The following is a 17,512-nucleotide window of genomic DNA, read 5'->3' as shown; positions in this document are numbered from 1 at the left end:
AAATAAAAATATTTATAGCTATCCTTTATCAAGCATCTATTAAGCAGCATCAGTGTGATGGACACTTTATATCACTATCTCCATTCTTCATAATAACATACAACATAGGTTTCCACTCCATTTTGTAACTGGGGAACCTGAGGCTTAGAGATGCTAAGCAACTTCTCCAAGGCCACGTAAAAGTAAGTGGTAGAAGTGGGATTTGAAGCTAGTTCCACATGGCTCTGAGATGCAAGCTCTCTCCAGTACTGCCACCAAGTTCCAATGAAGAGTATCATAGGAAAATGCTTTCATCTTACCCATAGTCATCTATCAGGTGAGAGCCAAGTACCACCACATCAAGTTCAAAGAACTCAGGTTCTGTTTTAATGCCAAACATGATCGGGGCAAGTTTAGAATAATCGGCACGGTTGCAAGTAGCAACGCAAACCCGAAGCTTTCGGTTATTTCCATTCTTCTCCATGACTTGTTTTTCTCGTCTTGAGAGATTCTTAAAATAGAGTTCCTGAAGTTGGAAAAATAAAAATTATTTATAATCAGAATGATAGGTCCTCGATATAAACATAAATTTTGCAGTTGTAAGTCCTTAACCACCATTTAGTACAGTGATTCTTAACTTTTTCGCACCAGCACTCCTGTGTGACACGTCCACTGGTACACCCAGAGCCCTGAAATTCCAGCAGACCAGCTATAACCCCACCCCTTTCTTATACTTAAGAAAACACACTGGAATGCAATTAAGAAACATAAATCTACTCTCATTTAAAAGGCAAGCAAACATCAGTTCTTTATTATTAAAAATGACTTGCCATACCTCACAGCTGATCCCAACATACCAGACTGTTGCAGACTTTGAGAACAACTGATCTAGTTCAACTCTCTCACTTGCAGAAAGCGAAACAGGTCTTGAGAGAGGAAGTTACTTCCCCAAGATTCAAGATCACATCTTATAAGGGAGGAGATCTATTCACACCCCCTATATACAAAGCACTGTGATTAATGCTGAGGAAGAAGAAGATGAGTAAGATTCAACAACAACTAATCTTCAAGGCCTCGCTGGCACCTATAGCCAGTGCCTACAAACTTGACAACTCCAAATGCCTACCAGGTATCTCCTGTCCCATACACACCTTGAAGTCAGTGTTCCAAAGTAAACTCATTTTCTTTTCCAAACCTGCTCCTCCTTCCTTGTTCTCTTACTCAGTTATGAACTTCCATTCCTCCAAACACCCTGACATGCTTGTCTTCTCTGTTCCTACTCTGTACCTCCTAAGCCCTATCAATTCCACCTCCCGAATATCTTTCAAATCTATCTCCTCCTCTTCGTCCCCACCAGGACATCCCCTAGTCCAATTCCTCCTTTTAGGTTTGGACTATTCTAACAGCTGCTGAAGTGGTTTGCCTGGCTCTAGTCTTGCCCTGCCTCCCACAAAGTTCATAAATCTGGTTATCGTGCTACAGGATACACCACCTATGGATAAAGTCCAAATTGCTGATCTGGACCTGGCTCATCCTTCCAAATGCTTCTTCCCTACCTACAATTAACCCTTACTCTGTGCCAAAGCTATATCGAAGTGCCTGCAGTTCAACCAATGGGACTCCATCTCTGGCTTTCTAGATGCAAGTATCTCTACCTGAAACTTCCTTTCCCTCTTGCCTGGACTCCTCCTCCTCCTTCACAGCTCGGTCTAAGTGTCACCTCTTCTGGAAGGCCTTCACATAAACTTCAGTTCCTCCGCACCCACCCCTTTTAGTGCTGCCTCCCTCTGAGCACTATGGCCCTACCATACACACAGATGCTATTGCCCAACTCCTCTGCCCACCCTCTCCTGCCCCCTGCCACCTATACCCTGCATTCACAAAGTAAAAATCAGGGACAAGGGATAAGAGAGATGTTTCATGAAGCATTTTAAACTTCTCTATATCCACATAAAGTTCCACCTCACCGACTGATCTCAATGTGTAAGTTTCAGGAACGCATCAACACTTAGAACTGGCAATCAGGAATACAGAGAAGTTGGAGTACAGACGCCAGTAATAAGGGAGGTGCCCTGGAGATCAGCGCAAACACTGAAATTTCACTGGAAATCCCCTCAGTAGCCCTCTGCTGTTGGTATCTCATCTCTCTCAGGCTAGAACTTCTGTGAGCACACAAACTGCCCCATCATTAGGCCCATGCTGAACTTAATCTCCTTCCAACGCTAATTCCACCCGATGGAAAGCATTCATAAACTAATGAAATGAGCACTGTGTCAAGAAAGTTGTATGCATAAGATCTAAGCGCTACCTAATCATTAAAGGGACAAACATTTTTTTTAATGGTTATCTTAAGTGTTCTTGTACATAATCCTTCTTCCACTGATCATTAAATTTGAGCTGGATAAATTGTTGGTGATATTTAATTTTCTGGGAGAAGCAAAGCAAATCATTCATGGTTGGTCAGCTTGTATTTATTTTAACAGAACAGTAAACTTTCCATTTGGCAATACTAAAATGCTTAGTATTTACCAGGTAACTCAAAGGTTATTCTACTAAAACTGAGAGTAAGTTAGCCAGATAAATAAATGAAAAATACAGTGTTACTAAGGCAAAAGCTTTTTTAAGGAAAGAAGTTAAATCTTAAAAAAATAATAATGGTAAAATGCCTTTTTAAGGAGAGAATTATTTTTAAAAAATAATTTCAATTTACTAACTTACTTTTTGATTAGGTGATACATTCACATGGTTTAAAATTTATAAGTCATAATAAGAGGCTATACAGCAAAAAGTTTTCTTATCTGTGTTCCCCAACCATACAGTTCTTCTCCCTAGAAGCTAAGAGTTACTAGTTTCTTATCTATCCTTCTACAGATATACATAAATATATAAATAAATATATATAAATGCAAATATATACCCAGATATAAATAAATACAAATGTATTTACTTATAAATACATATAGTGTATATTATGCAATTGGTGACATTCTACAAACTGTTGTTGCAAACCTTGCTTTTTAAATGCTTTTAATTGTTTCTGAATTAAATCGTAAAATGGGAAAATTATAAGCAGGGGTCTGAAACAAAAATAGTAACGTTAATATCTGTGAAATCTTCGTGATTGGTAGATGGTGTCATATTGTCTTCTGTCCTCAGGATGTTTGAAATATTTCGTTATTAACAACAAAAAGTCTTTTAAATAGACTGTGAAGGAGGTGTGTTGTCCATAGTCCCCTCAAGCCTAAAGCTCAGCAAGTCAGGAGGGATTAGATATTTGTACCCATTTCATCATCAATTCCATGATTGTAACCAGAGCCACTAATATATAGATACACAGACACCAGAAAAGTGTGCCTTCAGCTTGAACTCACTGGCAATCTCTGAGAAACCCAATTTCTTTTTTTTTTAAAGATTGCCACCTGAGCTAACAACTGTTGCCAATCTTTTTTTTTTTTCTGCTTTTTCTCCCCAAATCCCCCCAGTACACAGCTGTATATTGTAGTTGTGGGTCCTTCCAGTTGTGGCATGTGGGGCGCCGCCTCAGCGTGGCCGACAAGCGGTGCCATGTCCGCGCCTGGGATCCGAACCGGCGAAGCCCTGGGCCACCGAAGCCAAAGTGGAGCGGAGCACACGAACCCACCCACTCAGCCACGGGCCGGCCGAGAAACCCAATTCTTGAAGATTCCTTCCTGCATTCTCTCAAGGCTGACTATTTTAAATACTGACAAAAGTGATCACTCCTTTCCAGAAAAGTAATGTCCCACTCAGCTGTGGAAAGAGATGAACAGCTGGCCACGCAGTCACTGAGCAGAAGCTACAGGGACAGTGAACATTTGTCATCACTTCTGAGGGCGGAGCACTGTTAGCAGCTCTCCGAGCATCAGCTCCTTTCCTCCTCACGGCCTTCTTCTCAGCCCCATTTCACAGGCTCCCCTGCCCGCCCTCCCCTGCCCCCTGCCCCTGCACCCTCCGTTCAAAAAGTAAAAATCAGGGGCAAGGGTTAAGAGAGATGTTTCATGAAGCATTTTAAACTTCTCCCTGTCAACATAAAGTTCCACCTCACGACTGATCTCAATGCTGAAGTTTCAGGACTGTAGCAACATTCAATACACAGAAGTGTGAGTAAGGACGCTGAGGTACAGAAAAAATAACTTACTGGCCCCAAATCACAGTTAATAATTGCCAGCACCAAAAGTCAAACCCAGCCCAGGGGTAAGGAGGGGGCTGCGCAAAAGTGGTCTGACAGCCAGAACCCTGTTCGGTTTGGCTTCCACCAGGGTTTCTTGTGTTGGGTCAGTCATCTACACTGCCAAACCGTGCCCACCCCTCCTGTCCCCAGAGGAGCGAAGAACACTGCTCCCTGCTCGGACGCTCTGCACGTGTGCTCAGGCTTGCGCAACAAAGAAACGCGCATCCAACTTCCAAGGCAGGCCGACTCCGAATGTGGTTCCATAGGCGCGGACCTTCAACACCGCCTTCTGGAACTCGCCCAGTGGGCAGCGGTGAAGTGCGCAGGGTCCGCTTTGGTGCTCCGGGTTCGCGGGTTTGGATCCGGGTGCGGACGTGGCACTGCTTGGCAAGCCATGCTGTGGCAGGCGTCCCACATATAAAGCAGAGGAAGATGGACACGGATGTTAGCTCAGGGCCAGTCTTCCTCAGCAACAAGAGGAGGACTGGCAGCACATGTTAGCTCAGGGCTAATCTTCGTCAAAAAAAAAAAAAAAAAGACTGCCTTCTAGTGGAACCCTTTCCACCCCGGGGCAACCTGTCTGCCAAGTGGCTCCGCCCCCTGGCACACCTGCGGGACGGGACACTCCCCAGCTTCCAGGACGGCGCGTTTCCTTCCCGGACCGCCCGTGGGGACGGGGTCAGGCCCGGCCTCCCTCCCACGCCCCCGCGCCAACTCCCCGGGTACCCGCCCGGGAGCCGCCCTGAACCTGTCTGCCCACGAGCCCGAGGCGGCGCCGCGAGGGGACTCGAGAAGGTCCCTGGCGCGGAGGCCCGCGGGAGACGAGGCCGGGCGCCCGGCGAAGCCGCGGCGCGGAGCTGAGGCCTCGGGGCGGCGCCGGCGGAGGAGGCGCGGGGCCCGGAAGATGCTCTCCCCGGGGCCCGGCGGACGCGCGGCTCTCACCAGACGCGGGTCCGAGGCTCCCTCCGCGCCGCCGCCGCCGCGCCTCGCGGGCAGGAGCCGAACGCAGCGCCAGACAGCAGGCCGGCGCCAGGCCGCCCCTCGGCTTCCGCAGCCAGGCCCCGCGGCTCGATGACTCGTCGCTCGACCCCCGCCCCGCACGCCCCTGCACACCCACCCGGAGCACCGAATCGGCGAGCGCGCCCTACGTCACCGGAGAGCGGGCCCGTGATTGGCTGTGCCGCCCGCGCCCCGCCCCTCCCTAAACGGTCCTCCGAGGCGGCGGCTGCGGCCGGTCGAGCGCCTTCCGTCGTCGTGGCGTCGCCGCGCCGCCCGCTCCAGTCCCCTCCCCGACACGTCGTCCTCCGCCGGCCGCGCCCGCTCGCGAAGCCGCGTGCTCCCGCGGGGTGGTGGTTTTGGCCTTGCGCCCAAGGTGGGGTTTCTTGGGCCTTCCGTTCCTCCACCGTTTCCTGGGCCGTGACCGAAGCGACGCTTCGCGGGGCCCGGCCACCCCAGAGCCGGCCCCGAGCCGCCGGGCCTTGTCTGCCAGGAGGCTCTGGTGGGGTGTGGACGGCGACCGGGCGAGGCGGCTGCCGGCTGGCGGGTTACGGCTCTCGGCCTCGGCCTCCCCGGCGGCCCCCAGCCGGCCCTGGCGGAGGGCGCACACCGCGCCGGGCAGACGGCAGGGTTAGGCTTCCAGTGCCCGAGTCACCATTGACAGCCTGGGAGGGAGCTGCTGGTAGGAGGCATTTTACAACCATTGAATCATTTACCACGGGTGAAACTGTTTAAACAATGTGACGACTCATTGACGAGTTCTTGCCATAAAGTGAATTTCAAACCCAACCACCCTTTTTTTTTTTCTTTTGGTGAGGAAGATTCGCCCTGAGCTAGCACCTGTGCCACTCTTCCTCTGCTTTGCACGTGGTCCTGCCACAGCCGCTCCCAGGGGCCTAGGTCTGCGCTGGGTCCGAACCCGCGGACCCGCAAGCAGAGCGTCGGGCGCTGGAGCTGCTGGGCCACACCACGCCTGCCGCGCCGTGTGCACTTGATGTCTTCCGGCTAACTAAGCGCTCTTTGCAGAATGCTCATGAACCGTTCGCTCCTCGAGCTGGCCGGGAGCCGCCAGGAAGTCCCAGCCCCAGAAGGACAGACGTTGAGGGGTTTTGTGCCAGGAGGTGCCGTCAGATTTCTTTTTAAAATATCGCTGTGGGGGCTGCCAGGCGTCGGAGCGGTTAAGGGCGCACCTTCCGCTTCTCACTGGCCCGGGTTCGCCGGTTCGGATCCCGGGTGCGGACATGGCACCGCTTGGCAAGCCATGCTGTGGCGGGTGTCCCACGTATAGAGGAAGATGGGCACGGATGTTAGCTCAGGGCCAGTCTTCCTCAGCAAAAAGAGGAGGATTGGTAGCAGTTAGCTCAGGGCTAATCTTCCTCAAAAAAAAAAAAGAGTAGAGAACTTTCTCTGCTGGTGGCAAAAGAGGAAGTCCAGATCCAAAGTGCGAGGAAGACTCAAGGCCCCGCGGCCGGCTTGCAGATAGAAAGCCATGCGTCAGGGAGTACAGCCAACCTCTGGAGCTGAGAGAGGCCCCAAGCTGATGGCCAACAAGAAAATGGGGGTCTTAGTCCTACAACCACAAGGAACTGAATTCGGCCAAGGACAAGAATGAGTGTCGAAGCAGAGCCCGCGGGTGAGAGTTCAGGCTGGTGAACACCTTGAGTTTAGTCTTGAGACGTCCTGGGCCGCTGAAGCCGAGCGCGCCAACTTAACCACTCGCCCGGCGCCGGCCCCATAGAAAGATAAATACTTTTACGAATAGGTGATACCATTTTGAGAATTTGTGCACTTATTAAGCCGCGTGTAGACTTTGTTTGACCAATATTGAGAATTTTCTATTTCCACATATATCCAGTAGTTCTGTGTTCACGGAGTCATTTAGCCTTAAATGAAGTGACCCTCTTTTTAGAATTTTCCCTTGTGTTCTCTTGAGATGAAGTTGCAGCATAAGAGGCATATTCTCTTGACTTTTGGGGATCACTCTTCTATGGGTAAATATCGCAGTTCTGGGTCTCTGTTACGTTGCTATTTAATAGTGTGAATTAAAGTATCAAAAATCTTCCCAAGTCATTAAGTTTTGTCTGTTTGGTTTGGTTTCCTTTGGCTTTAATCTGAGGGCTCTACAAACTGCAAAAAGTACTTACGGCTTTGTAGTATAATAAAATCAGGTTTTCCTAAGGATTTCCCCATAAGAAGAATTATAGCTTAAAAGTGTTCAGGGCATACTTAGCCTCTCAAAGAATTCTAGACCTTAAAAGATCATCTAATCCAGCCTTCTCATCAGAGGAGGAGACCTCTCGACAGCATCCCTCACAGATGTTCATCTGGCCACTTTGGGGACATTTCTTCTAATGGGGACTTGTCTTGCTCTATGGTGATTTAATTATAAAAATACTCTGCATCTCTGTAAATTCTACTCACATATTAGTAACCTACTATTCTAAACACTATTTGTATTCACTCAGTACTACTAACAACCTTACCATGTAGATTCTATCACCCCCATTTTATAGACAGGGAGACTGGAGCACAGAAGGGCAATTGCCTAAGGTCACACAGCTGCCGAGCAGAAAGCCCAGCCCTTGATCTTACATGCTGAGTCACTGCCCTACATTTCCTCTTTGTACTAAACAGAGCCCTTAGGCCTACTGTTAGAAACCTATCTTCAGGTTGATCTTGATTCTGGAGTAAGTTGTTCCACTAGTTAGGAATTCACATAACTTCTGTTATCCAGCCCACATCTCTCTGAACTGCTCACATAAATGGCTTACGAAATTTTTAAAGATTATCTTCTTTAAAATCAAGATGTACAATGTCTATGACATTCTCCTGATGTACAGCTTGACAAAGCCTTCAAGAAAGAAAATGAGATCAGTTTGGCACTTTTTAAAAAAAATTGACTTTTTATTATTGAAGTATAACAAAGAAGCTTGTACATAATCATGTGTTGAATTCTGAATTTTCATGAAGTGGACACACCTGGATAACTACCGCTGAGATAAAGAAAGAAAACATTGCTAGCGTGCGTGAGCTGCCTACCCAGCAGCTGCCTGTGCAGGACCCATGAAAAGACCTAGCAGCGAGGCTGTGCTTAGGAGCAGACGCAGAGGTGTACACTAAGCACGTTAGACTAGCTCTCTGCAGCGTTTAGACTGTGGCGTGCAGACAGGATTGGCCAGCTGGAAGCGAGTTGGAAGATGGGGCACGCTAAACCACAGACACAGATGTGCTAGGAGAGGTAGAACAGGTGGGCCGTAGGGAGAGAATCCAGTCCCTGACTGGCCTTGAATCCTGAACAACTGACTTCAATCCATGTGTATCCTTAAAATAAATCCCTTTTCTTAAAGTGCCCTGTTCCTTGCAATCGGAAGATACTAACAACAAAATCGTAACCCAGGAAGAATCCCCAACCCCATCATTTCGATTCCCCACTCCAACCAGTTGGTAGTGGCTGCCTAGAGAACTGTATGGAAAATGACCCCGAGGTCGAGTGCAATGGAAAAGAATATTGTGGTGTCTGCAATGTTGTTTTTTGGGGGGAAATGAAAGGGAGGCAGGGATGGTGCCGTGTACCTCCATTCCTGCCCTTAGCCAATGTCATGAAAAAATCAAGAGATGGAAAAAAACTGACCAGTTAATCACCCTAGTAAGCTGGATATTTCTGTTTAATATTCTTCCCTTAGCTGTTCCCCTCACCCTACTCTATAGCTCAGGCACACTTTTTTTTTTTTTAAGGAAGATTAGCCCTGAGCTAACTGCCGCCAAGCCTCCTCTTTTTGCTAAGGAAGACTAGCCTTGAGCTGACATCCGTGCCCATCTTCCTCTACTTTATATGTGGGACGCCTACCACAGCATGGCTTGTCAAGCGGTGCCGTGTCCGCACCCGGGATCCAGACCGGTGAACCCCGGGCCACCGAAGCAGAACGTGCACAACTAACCGCTGCGCCACTGGGCCGGCCCCCAGGCACACTTTGCATTGCCAGAGTCTCTTGAGTATATAAAGAGGTAAGGCACATCTTCTAAAGCAGATGTCACTGCAGAAGCCAGATTGTTTATAGCCGAAGCAAGTGGCCTAGGCACCTCCCCAGAACAGAGCGAATTGCTCCTGTTGCTCTGATAAAGCCTACACTACATAGATGGGAAAGCAGTCCTTTTCCCTTTAGGAAAAGCATGTAAGGATTAAGTTTACATTGGCTAAAAGTAATTCAGGAACATCCTAAACTGTATGAGTCAACTTTAGGCTTGCAAGAGCATAAGATTGAAAACTATGCTTACAAATCTGCTGATTAAGATACTCAGCACAAAATGAGAAGCCTTTTTTTTTTTTTTTTTTTGAGGAAGATTAGCCCTGAGCTAACTGCCGCCAATCCTCCTCTTTTTTCTGAGGAAGACTGGCCCTGAGCTAACATCCATGCCCCATCTTCCTCTACGTTATATGTGGGACGCCTGCCACAGCATGGCTTGCCAAGAGGTGCCATGTCTGCACCCGGGATCCGAACAGGTGAACCCCGGGCCACTGAGAAGTGGAACGTGTGCACTTAACTGCTGCGCCACCAGGTCAGCCCCAAGAGAAGCCTTTTTGAAATTCATATTCCAGGACTATTTAATCATTATTCATATCCCCAATCAGTTTATCATGTCAGCCAATCCGCTTTTTGGAGTACCTATAAAGGTGAGCCATCTGTGTGCTAGCTTTCCCACTTATAGAAGAAAAGTACAAATAAATAGAATGTGTGAAATATTGACCTTTTGGAGAATTTTTAAATGTGTTTTTCTTTATGGGCTATGAAAGTATCATATTTTAAACAAATAAATAATTTTATTTCTAATCTGTCAGCTAGGAAAGCAAGGTAAGTCAGAGTGCCCCGTCACCCCTGACTAATAGGAGTTCAGAAAGTTTAATTAGCACTGCTATTCCGGAAGAACTGGAAAAGCGTTAAAAACTAGTTTGCCTTTAACTTTGATTCTGTTATAAAAAGTTGGATCAACAAAATGATGTTCTAAAAGAACTGCTCATTAAGGAGTTATGTGTGGAGTATGTTCTGGGTTTTAAACGATCTGGCAAGGATCGACAGTGCCCAATTCCAGCACTAAGCCTTCAGGAGAACTTCATGATTTCTCAGCATAGGCTGAGGAACCAGCCAAGGTAGGCGTCCAAAACTCCCGCAACTGAGGAATGGCCCCCATGTGGTAATCAGCGTGCAGCTAAGGAGGAAGGGGGTCCCCCGTGGACATTCCTTTGGAGTAAAGTGGGCTTCTTAGTACCTGTGTGAAGGCCTAAGACACATCCAAGTCCACGTAATTGATGTCTGTCCATCCTAAGCACGAACCTAGGGCCTCAGCCTCTGCTCATGCCTTTCATGCCGATACTCTGGAATGAATCTCATTCAACCTTTCAAACCATTTCTGCTTTTCTTCCCTGCCCTGTTTCCTGTCCCTAAACGCGGGCACTCCCTTACGATTACACCTCCGCCCCTGCTCCTCCACATGCTTGACCTTTGACCAATAGAAATGGCAAGCAATAGGATATATTGGAGACAGGAGGAAGCCATTTCGTGTAAACCTAATTTGGCCTGACTTTGTTTTTCCAAAAGGGCCTGATGTGGCCATTGAACATGCATTGTATATCTGCTTTAAGCATTTGCTATGTCCCAAAGACGAGAACAAATGGCCTTAAGATAAAGATGCAACATCCCCCTTACATTGGCATTTCCTAAGGATCAGCATCTCTCCCTAGACTAGGAACTGATTGCTGTGCTCACCTGTGACCAACCAGCTCGAGGCAACAGACCTGCCACCCTATGTCCACCGAGACAGCAGACCTACCTGCTGTGTCCATCAATCACTGAGCTGACAGAGCAGTCTCACAAATGTTGTAAAAGGGAGATTTCAGTCATATGTGAAACATCCTCTTTGAGGGTATATAACCACTCTGCACACCCCACTTCTTTGGTGCCCTTCCTTCCTTGGGGAAGGAAGGCCCTGGGCTTTATGGTCCTCACGTTTGGCTCAGAATAAACTCACCCCAATTTTCATTTATGGATGGTTGTGGATTATTTATGTCGAAAGCTTTCAGAATTCCATTCACTCCCAAGCGTCCCGTGTTGACTTCCGTGTCAGTATTCCTTGGATGCATGCTTTAGCCTTATCTTTCTTCCTAGTTCTAGGCCCCTATCTTCAATTGCCTGCTAGATATTTCCTTACTTCAAATTCAATATAAAAAACTTAGTTTGGCTTTTTTCCTCTTGACTTCCCCACTTCTTTTAATGGTACCAACTTGCCACCTTCATTCAGATTCAAAATTATGGAGTCATATTTTAATCTCTCTGTTAACATCCAATCTCTCAAATTCTTCAAAATGGTTTTTTTTTTGCATCTACTCTTCCCCTCCCATTCCGGCCATCACCACCTTAGTTCTGATCCTCATTCTCTTATTTCCTTAATTCTGAGATGCCTATATTTTCATGATTTTACATACATAAAATCAAGATTTACTTTCTAATCAATGTACACATTTAATGTAGAGTTTTTTTTATTACAGAGATCCGTTACGTCAATATGTCTTAGAATTAAGAAAATGTGGCGTCTCAGACCTAGATTACTGTGCCTCTCCCTGTTCTTCTGGCCGGCATTCCCTTGCATCTCTAGTGTCCTGCACGCTACTGCCTGATAATCTCCATAAGAGACTGCTTTCAGTAAGTCATTTCTTTGCTGAAGAAAAACTTCAGTAGCTCTCCATTCCCAGCTAGGTGAAGGATGCCAAGTGGATCCACTTTGGCACTGAAGGTCACCCACCATCACGCCCTGACCTCTTCCTGTCCTTACCAACGTTATCCCTCTCCCCAGGTTCTTCTGCCCTGAACGGATTCTTCTCTGCCTCTGTTTGTGTCATCCCCCACAAATAGAAGCCTATTCCTCCTCCTCCTTACACCCTACTCACGCTCCAAGTCCTATCTCTGCTGTGCAACCTAACGAACACCCCATCCCAAAATAATCTCTTCCTCATCTGAATTCCTGGGGCACTTATCTTAACCACTCGTTTCATTCTTACTAATTACCTGGTATCTTTGAATGTGTATATTTCTGACTGTAAAGTAATGGGCCTGATGTTTTATAAGGAGCCTGAGAAAGTCAGTCACCTTAGTTACCTCACCCTGTATGTCCTCTTTCTCTCATCGGGTCATAAATTCCTTGAAGTTGGTTCTGTTAGGTATACTTGTCTCCCTCATAGTTCCTGGAATCGTGACTTATTTAAGAAATACAGTCTAATAAGCATTGAGTCGAGGATAGGGATCACATCTCTTATCAAAGAGTCATTGCCATCCCTGTTCTTTTCTCTATGGCTAGTCCGAGTAACTTGAATCAACTTTTCCCATCTCCCCTCCTCCAGCACCCAAGCTGATGACATTAGTAGTTCAACATTGTTGCTCAGTCTTTATAGTGAATCAAGTGTGAAAAGAGCACGGTGAGTTGAAGAACAAGGAGAAACTTAATGGTGTTATAAGATAGATGTATGGAGGCAGAAAGTAAGTAGAAATGCAGCTAAGGTACGGGGTTAAGGCCAGGTCAGCAAAAGCCTTGTGTTATGCCTTGCTAAGGAGGTCAGACTTTCTCCTCACTAGAATTGGGAAATCAGGGGAGTGACATGATCAGATTTGCTTAATTAGAATCGTGGATGATAGATTGGGAAGAGGTGGAAGGACTAGAAGAAGGGAGATCAGTTACGAATAATATTTCAGGACCTGAATTAAGGTAGCGGTAGTGGAAATTAAAAGTGAGAGGACAGAATCAAAAGCATGTGGAGAAGAATGGACAGAACTTGATGGTAGAGATGAGGGGGAAGGCATATGATGGAAGGGAATGACTGAGATTTCTACTTCAAACAACTGGATGGCTGACGACGCTGTTATCTGAAGCAGAGGAGAAGCATGTCTGGGGCTGGGCTGGAGTAGGGAAGAAGATAATGAGCCCTGATTTGAACGTGTTGAATTTGAGCATCTACAGGACATTTTTATGATCTTGAGGATCTGAAGAAAGATATGGGTTGGCGATACAGATTGGTGAAAGGCATAATTCACCCCAATAACATTTACACCTGTTTGAAATTCACTGCCCAAGGCACTCAACTACATTTCTTGTTCTACCTGTTTCACCAGATTTTTCTAAGGCCCCTGACTTCCAATTTGTTGTACTTTTACTCTTGGCCAATTCAGAAATCTTTTATAATACTTTTCATATAGCAGTTGTCTAAACCTTAGACAATCAGACCCTTAGACATTATGAAATTTAACTTGATGGGGGGAAAGTTCTGCGGAAACCCAGGTACTTCAGTTGATTGCGCTTTATGTTAAACATTGGCTGGTGCCTTCCTGGCCACGTTCCCTCTTTTCCCGCTCACTCTTTCCACCTGCCCATGCACCTAGTCTTTCTCCCCTCCAGCTTCTCTCTTAACCCCTTCTTCACACTGAGTCGCTGCCTCCTTCTTTAACTTTCTTCTTCCTGGGTGCCCACGACATCTCCTGATTCCCCACTCCCTCCAGCCTCTCAAACCCTTCCTTAAAAGTTCATGTTTCCTAGGATGCTATGTTTAGCTTTCCTTTCCTTTTATTTTAGTAAACATTTAGTGTGATCCCGTCCACTTGCATGGCTTAACATACAACCATTTTAAATTGTTTCTAAATCTGAATCTCTAGCCCCGCCTTCTCCATTCAAACCCAATTATCCAACTCCTTTTAGGACATCTTTATTTGGATGTGTTCCATAGGCACTTCAAGTCAACCTGCCGAAATGAAGTTTTCTTCTTCCGCATAAACCTGGCCCTTCTCCATTCTAATTCTTAGTCAATGGCATCATCACCCCCTCAGTAACCTGGGAGGCATCCTTGACTTCTCCTCTTTTACCTCTCAAATTCAGTCTGTCGTGAAATCCTATCAATTTTACATTTCATTTTCCTAGAAGAGAATATGGTGTGATTGAAGATAAGAAGAAGAGAGTAAGAATAGCATACAGAGGAGACTAACCTGACAGGAGAAAATTTTGTTGAGGACTATCGGAAAATACAGTTGGATTATTCAGTGGGAGAGTACCCGGGAAGGTAATTTAAAGGCCACACAGAGTATTCCCGAGTTGATGTGGTCATAGAACCACCATCATTAGGCAGATGAATGCAATGGTAATTTCAAGGCGTGTTAAAAAAAATCGGTCATTTGAAAAGTAGGTGAAGAGATGAGTCAGAGCAACTATTATCTTTGTAACTAGAGACAACTATTTCTTAGATTTTGTTGAAGATATGAGATATAAAAACTAAGAAGTTCCAACTGGAGGCTCAGAAAGTCTGACTTTAAGTTTAAATGTCAGTGCAACTGCTACTAAAAAATAAAAGTAATAAATTCTCATTGAAGAAGGCAAATTTAAAGTAGGCATTAGTGATATAGCTAGAAATAGACTATGTTGAAAATAATTGCAAGAATGACTGAAAAGTTCTTATAAGCCCTTCCTTAACATAGATGATCTTTAAATTGAATATATATTTTTTAATCACTAAATTGAAATGTGATGATTTCCTAAAACATCTGAGTTTCCACATGCCTTAATAAAAATTAAAGGTTAAATAAACTACATTATAGTACAGCACAGTATATGACATTTATATATTAATAAACATAGTAGTTTCCATTTTATTTGGCTTAGATACTAATTAACTCAGAGTAAATATACTCCCCTCCCCAAAGCGGTCAGTCAATAGTTAAATAACTGGGAGAAAAAGAAGTATAAGCCAAGCAGCTATATATATCATCTTTCAAAAACAAAGGAAAAAATAAAAATTGTTGCAGCAAACACTGCACCTTTAAGAAATATACTGCATTTATGAAGCAGAAGATTTAAAATGTAAAAGCAAACCCACTTTATCTGATGAAAGCTTCAGGAATCTAAAGGAAAGAGTTCATTTTCAGCTTCCAGTTTAGAAATGCAAAGAGACCAGGAGTTTTAAATAGCAGCCATAGAATGACTAACTTGAGCTACCAGTAAAAAAACGACATTTAAAAAAAGTGATGGATGTGATAGACTTCAAACCAAAGCTTTCCTCTTCCTCCTTGTGATGTCCCCCTTTTTTTCTGATTGCAATTTCAATGATAAAGCTCTACTGAATTGCTGTTACTTACGTGAGGTCCTTGAAAGCCCCACTGGCTGTAAGGATACACGTTGATTTCCATCCCGTAGCACAAGCTCTGTACCCCGGTGTTTGAATTAACGAGCAGAGCAGCTGTTCGTTCTCTTGGTTTAGCTGCCACAGAACAGTCTTTAAGAGGCAGCTGAATTCCTGACTAAATCTTGAGCCCCGCCTCTCTGAAAAGGAAGAAAAAAATGTGAGTCAAACTTCTTTCTGTGTTCCGGGACAGTAGCTTGACAGTAGGACGGTGTCTGACTGTTGCCTCCCCGTCTTTGATATGCCATTCTATCTGATAACTTTATTTTCCCCTAGAAAAATTATCTTCTTCTGAGTTTCTTGAAGCTAGAAACAAAAATCTACAATCAAAATCTCAAGAGTCTTTTTCACATTGTTTTCACACATGGGTACATTCAAAACGTTTACTGATACTCTACTATTTTGAGCAAAGAAGCAAAATGAAGAGATTGAACTAGAGGATTTAAGGTTCCTTAATAGTCACAGACCTTAACATTTTTAGAACCGTTAGTTTCATGAGATTGAAGAGAAAAACAATATTATTGCATTTTATCTAAGCTGTATTAGAATAGAAAACTGTTGCTACATTTTATAGAGGATGCACCTTGCGCTTTGGGTGCTCAGGGACCCCCGTAGTCAGCTAGTGGCGAGGGATATAGGCTGATGTTTTGCTTATTTTCACTTCATTGGCATATGCTCATTTGAACATATCATGAGCCTAGGCTTATCTACCACACAACTTTACATTCCAGGAAAGGAAAGGTAAAATAAAAAGTAATCCACTTTTAAGACGAGATCACTTTATGTTGCTATTTTAGAAAATGAATGAACAGGATGGGAAGCACATGGGCTAGCACATTTACTGAACTAGCACAGGCTAGCACAGACCAAAACATAAAACTGATTCAAAGAATCCTAAATAAAATATTAGGAAATAAAATCCAACAATGTATGTAAAGAATAATACCAAATGAACAAATAACATTTGTCTCTGGATTGTGAGGGTGGTTCAGTTTTAGAAAATCTTTTGATATGATCTGTTATATTAACAAAAGAGAGAAACTATTTAAGTTAGATTCTGAAAAAGCATTTGCTACACCCATTTCTAATTTAAAAAAAACAAAACAAAAACAAAAGCTCTTTCTGTCATGTAGGATACCTGGAAACATCTTTAACTCACTAAAGAAAAACTAGTAAAATCTATAGTAAGCAGCACATGTGATGGCGAAACAAATTTTCTCATGCTATTGCCATCACTAGTCACACTGCACTGAAGCTTCTGACCAATGCAACAAGACAAGAAAAATATATGAAGTATAGATATTGGAAAGTAAGAACTAAAGCCATTCTTATCTGTAGCTTGCATGGTTGTCTACCTAGGTATCCCAAGAGAATCAACTGAAATAACTGTTACAATTAATGAGAGTTTGCTAAAGTGATTGGATACAAAATCGCTAGTAATAACTAATATGAAAACATAACAGGAAAAAAAAATCCCATTCACAAGAACCACCAAGACAATAGAGTATCTAGGAATTAACCTAATGAAAAATGTGCAAGCCTTCTATGAAGAAAACTCTAAAACTTTATTAGAAGACTTAAGATCTCAATAAATGTACAGACATTCTATGTTCTAAATGGGAACACTCAATATTGTAAAGATGTTGATTCTTCCCAAATAAGCTATAAACCCAAGGCAATCCCAATGAAAATTTTCACAAGATTTTTAATCAGTTATGACAAGCTGCTTTTCAAGTTCTTTTAGAAGAGAAAATAAGCAAAAATAACGAAAGAAGAATGAGAAAAAAATGAGGTGGAGAACTTGCTCTACCAGATATGAAAACAACCTATAAAGCTACAGTAATTAAATCAATGCAGTATTGGAGTAGGAATAAACAAATAGATTAATGAAACAGAATATAGTCTAGAAACCGACCCACATACTCATAGGAATTTAGCATATGATAAATGTAGATAAATCGGAACAGTAGGAAAATTAGGTTATTCAAAAAATAGTACTGGGACAATAAGACAGCCACAAGGAAAAAAATAAAGTGAACCCATACCTCACACCATACTCAGAAATAAATCCAAACTGATTCAAGATCTATATTATAAAAGTATTAGAAGAAAACACAGGGCAATATCTTTATAATCAGAGG

General features: G+C 44.2%; 1 protein-coding gene across 5 annotated transcripts in view; it reads right to left on the bottom strand.

The window, feature by feature from the left end:
• The window catches only part of GNE (glucosamine (UDP-N-acetyl)-2-epimerase/N-acetylmannosamine kinase), a 42,223-nt gene extending 26,742 nt beyond the window's left edge, over positions 1 to 15,481 (bottom strand). The window contains exons 1-2 of one of the 5 annotated variants that reach the window (XM_070519181.1): positions 15,328 to 15,481; positions 300 to 505 (exon numbers count right to left, since the gene is read on the bottom strand). In XM_070519181.1, the coding sequence (XP_070375282.1) occupies positions 300 to 505; positions 15,328 to 15,378 (257 nt within the window). In that variant the 5' untranslated portion in view covers positions 15,379 to 15,481. Of the gene's footprint in view, positions 1 to 299; positions 506 to 5,110; positions 5,330 to 15,327 lie in introns of those variants that run through there. The other 4 variants (XM_014834373.3, XM_014834374.3, XM_070519180.1 and 1 more) reach the window with 4 other exon arrangements.
• Positions 15,482 to 17,512: the final 2,031 nt, after the last annotated feature.

The sequence above is a fragment of the Equus asinus genome, chromosome 10 (assembly GCF_041296235.1).
Source record: "Equus asinus isolate D_3611 breed Donkey chromosome 10, EquAss-T2T_v2, whole genome shotgun sequence".
In the NCBI taxonomy this organism is placed as follows: domain Eukaryota; kingdom Metazoa; phylum Chordata; class Mammalia; order Perissodactyla; family Equidae; genus Equus; species Equus asinus.
This window is presented reverse-complemented; position numbering and strand designations above follow the sequence as displayed.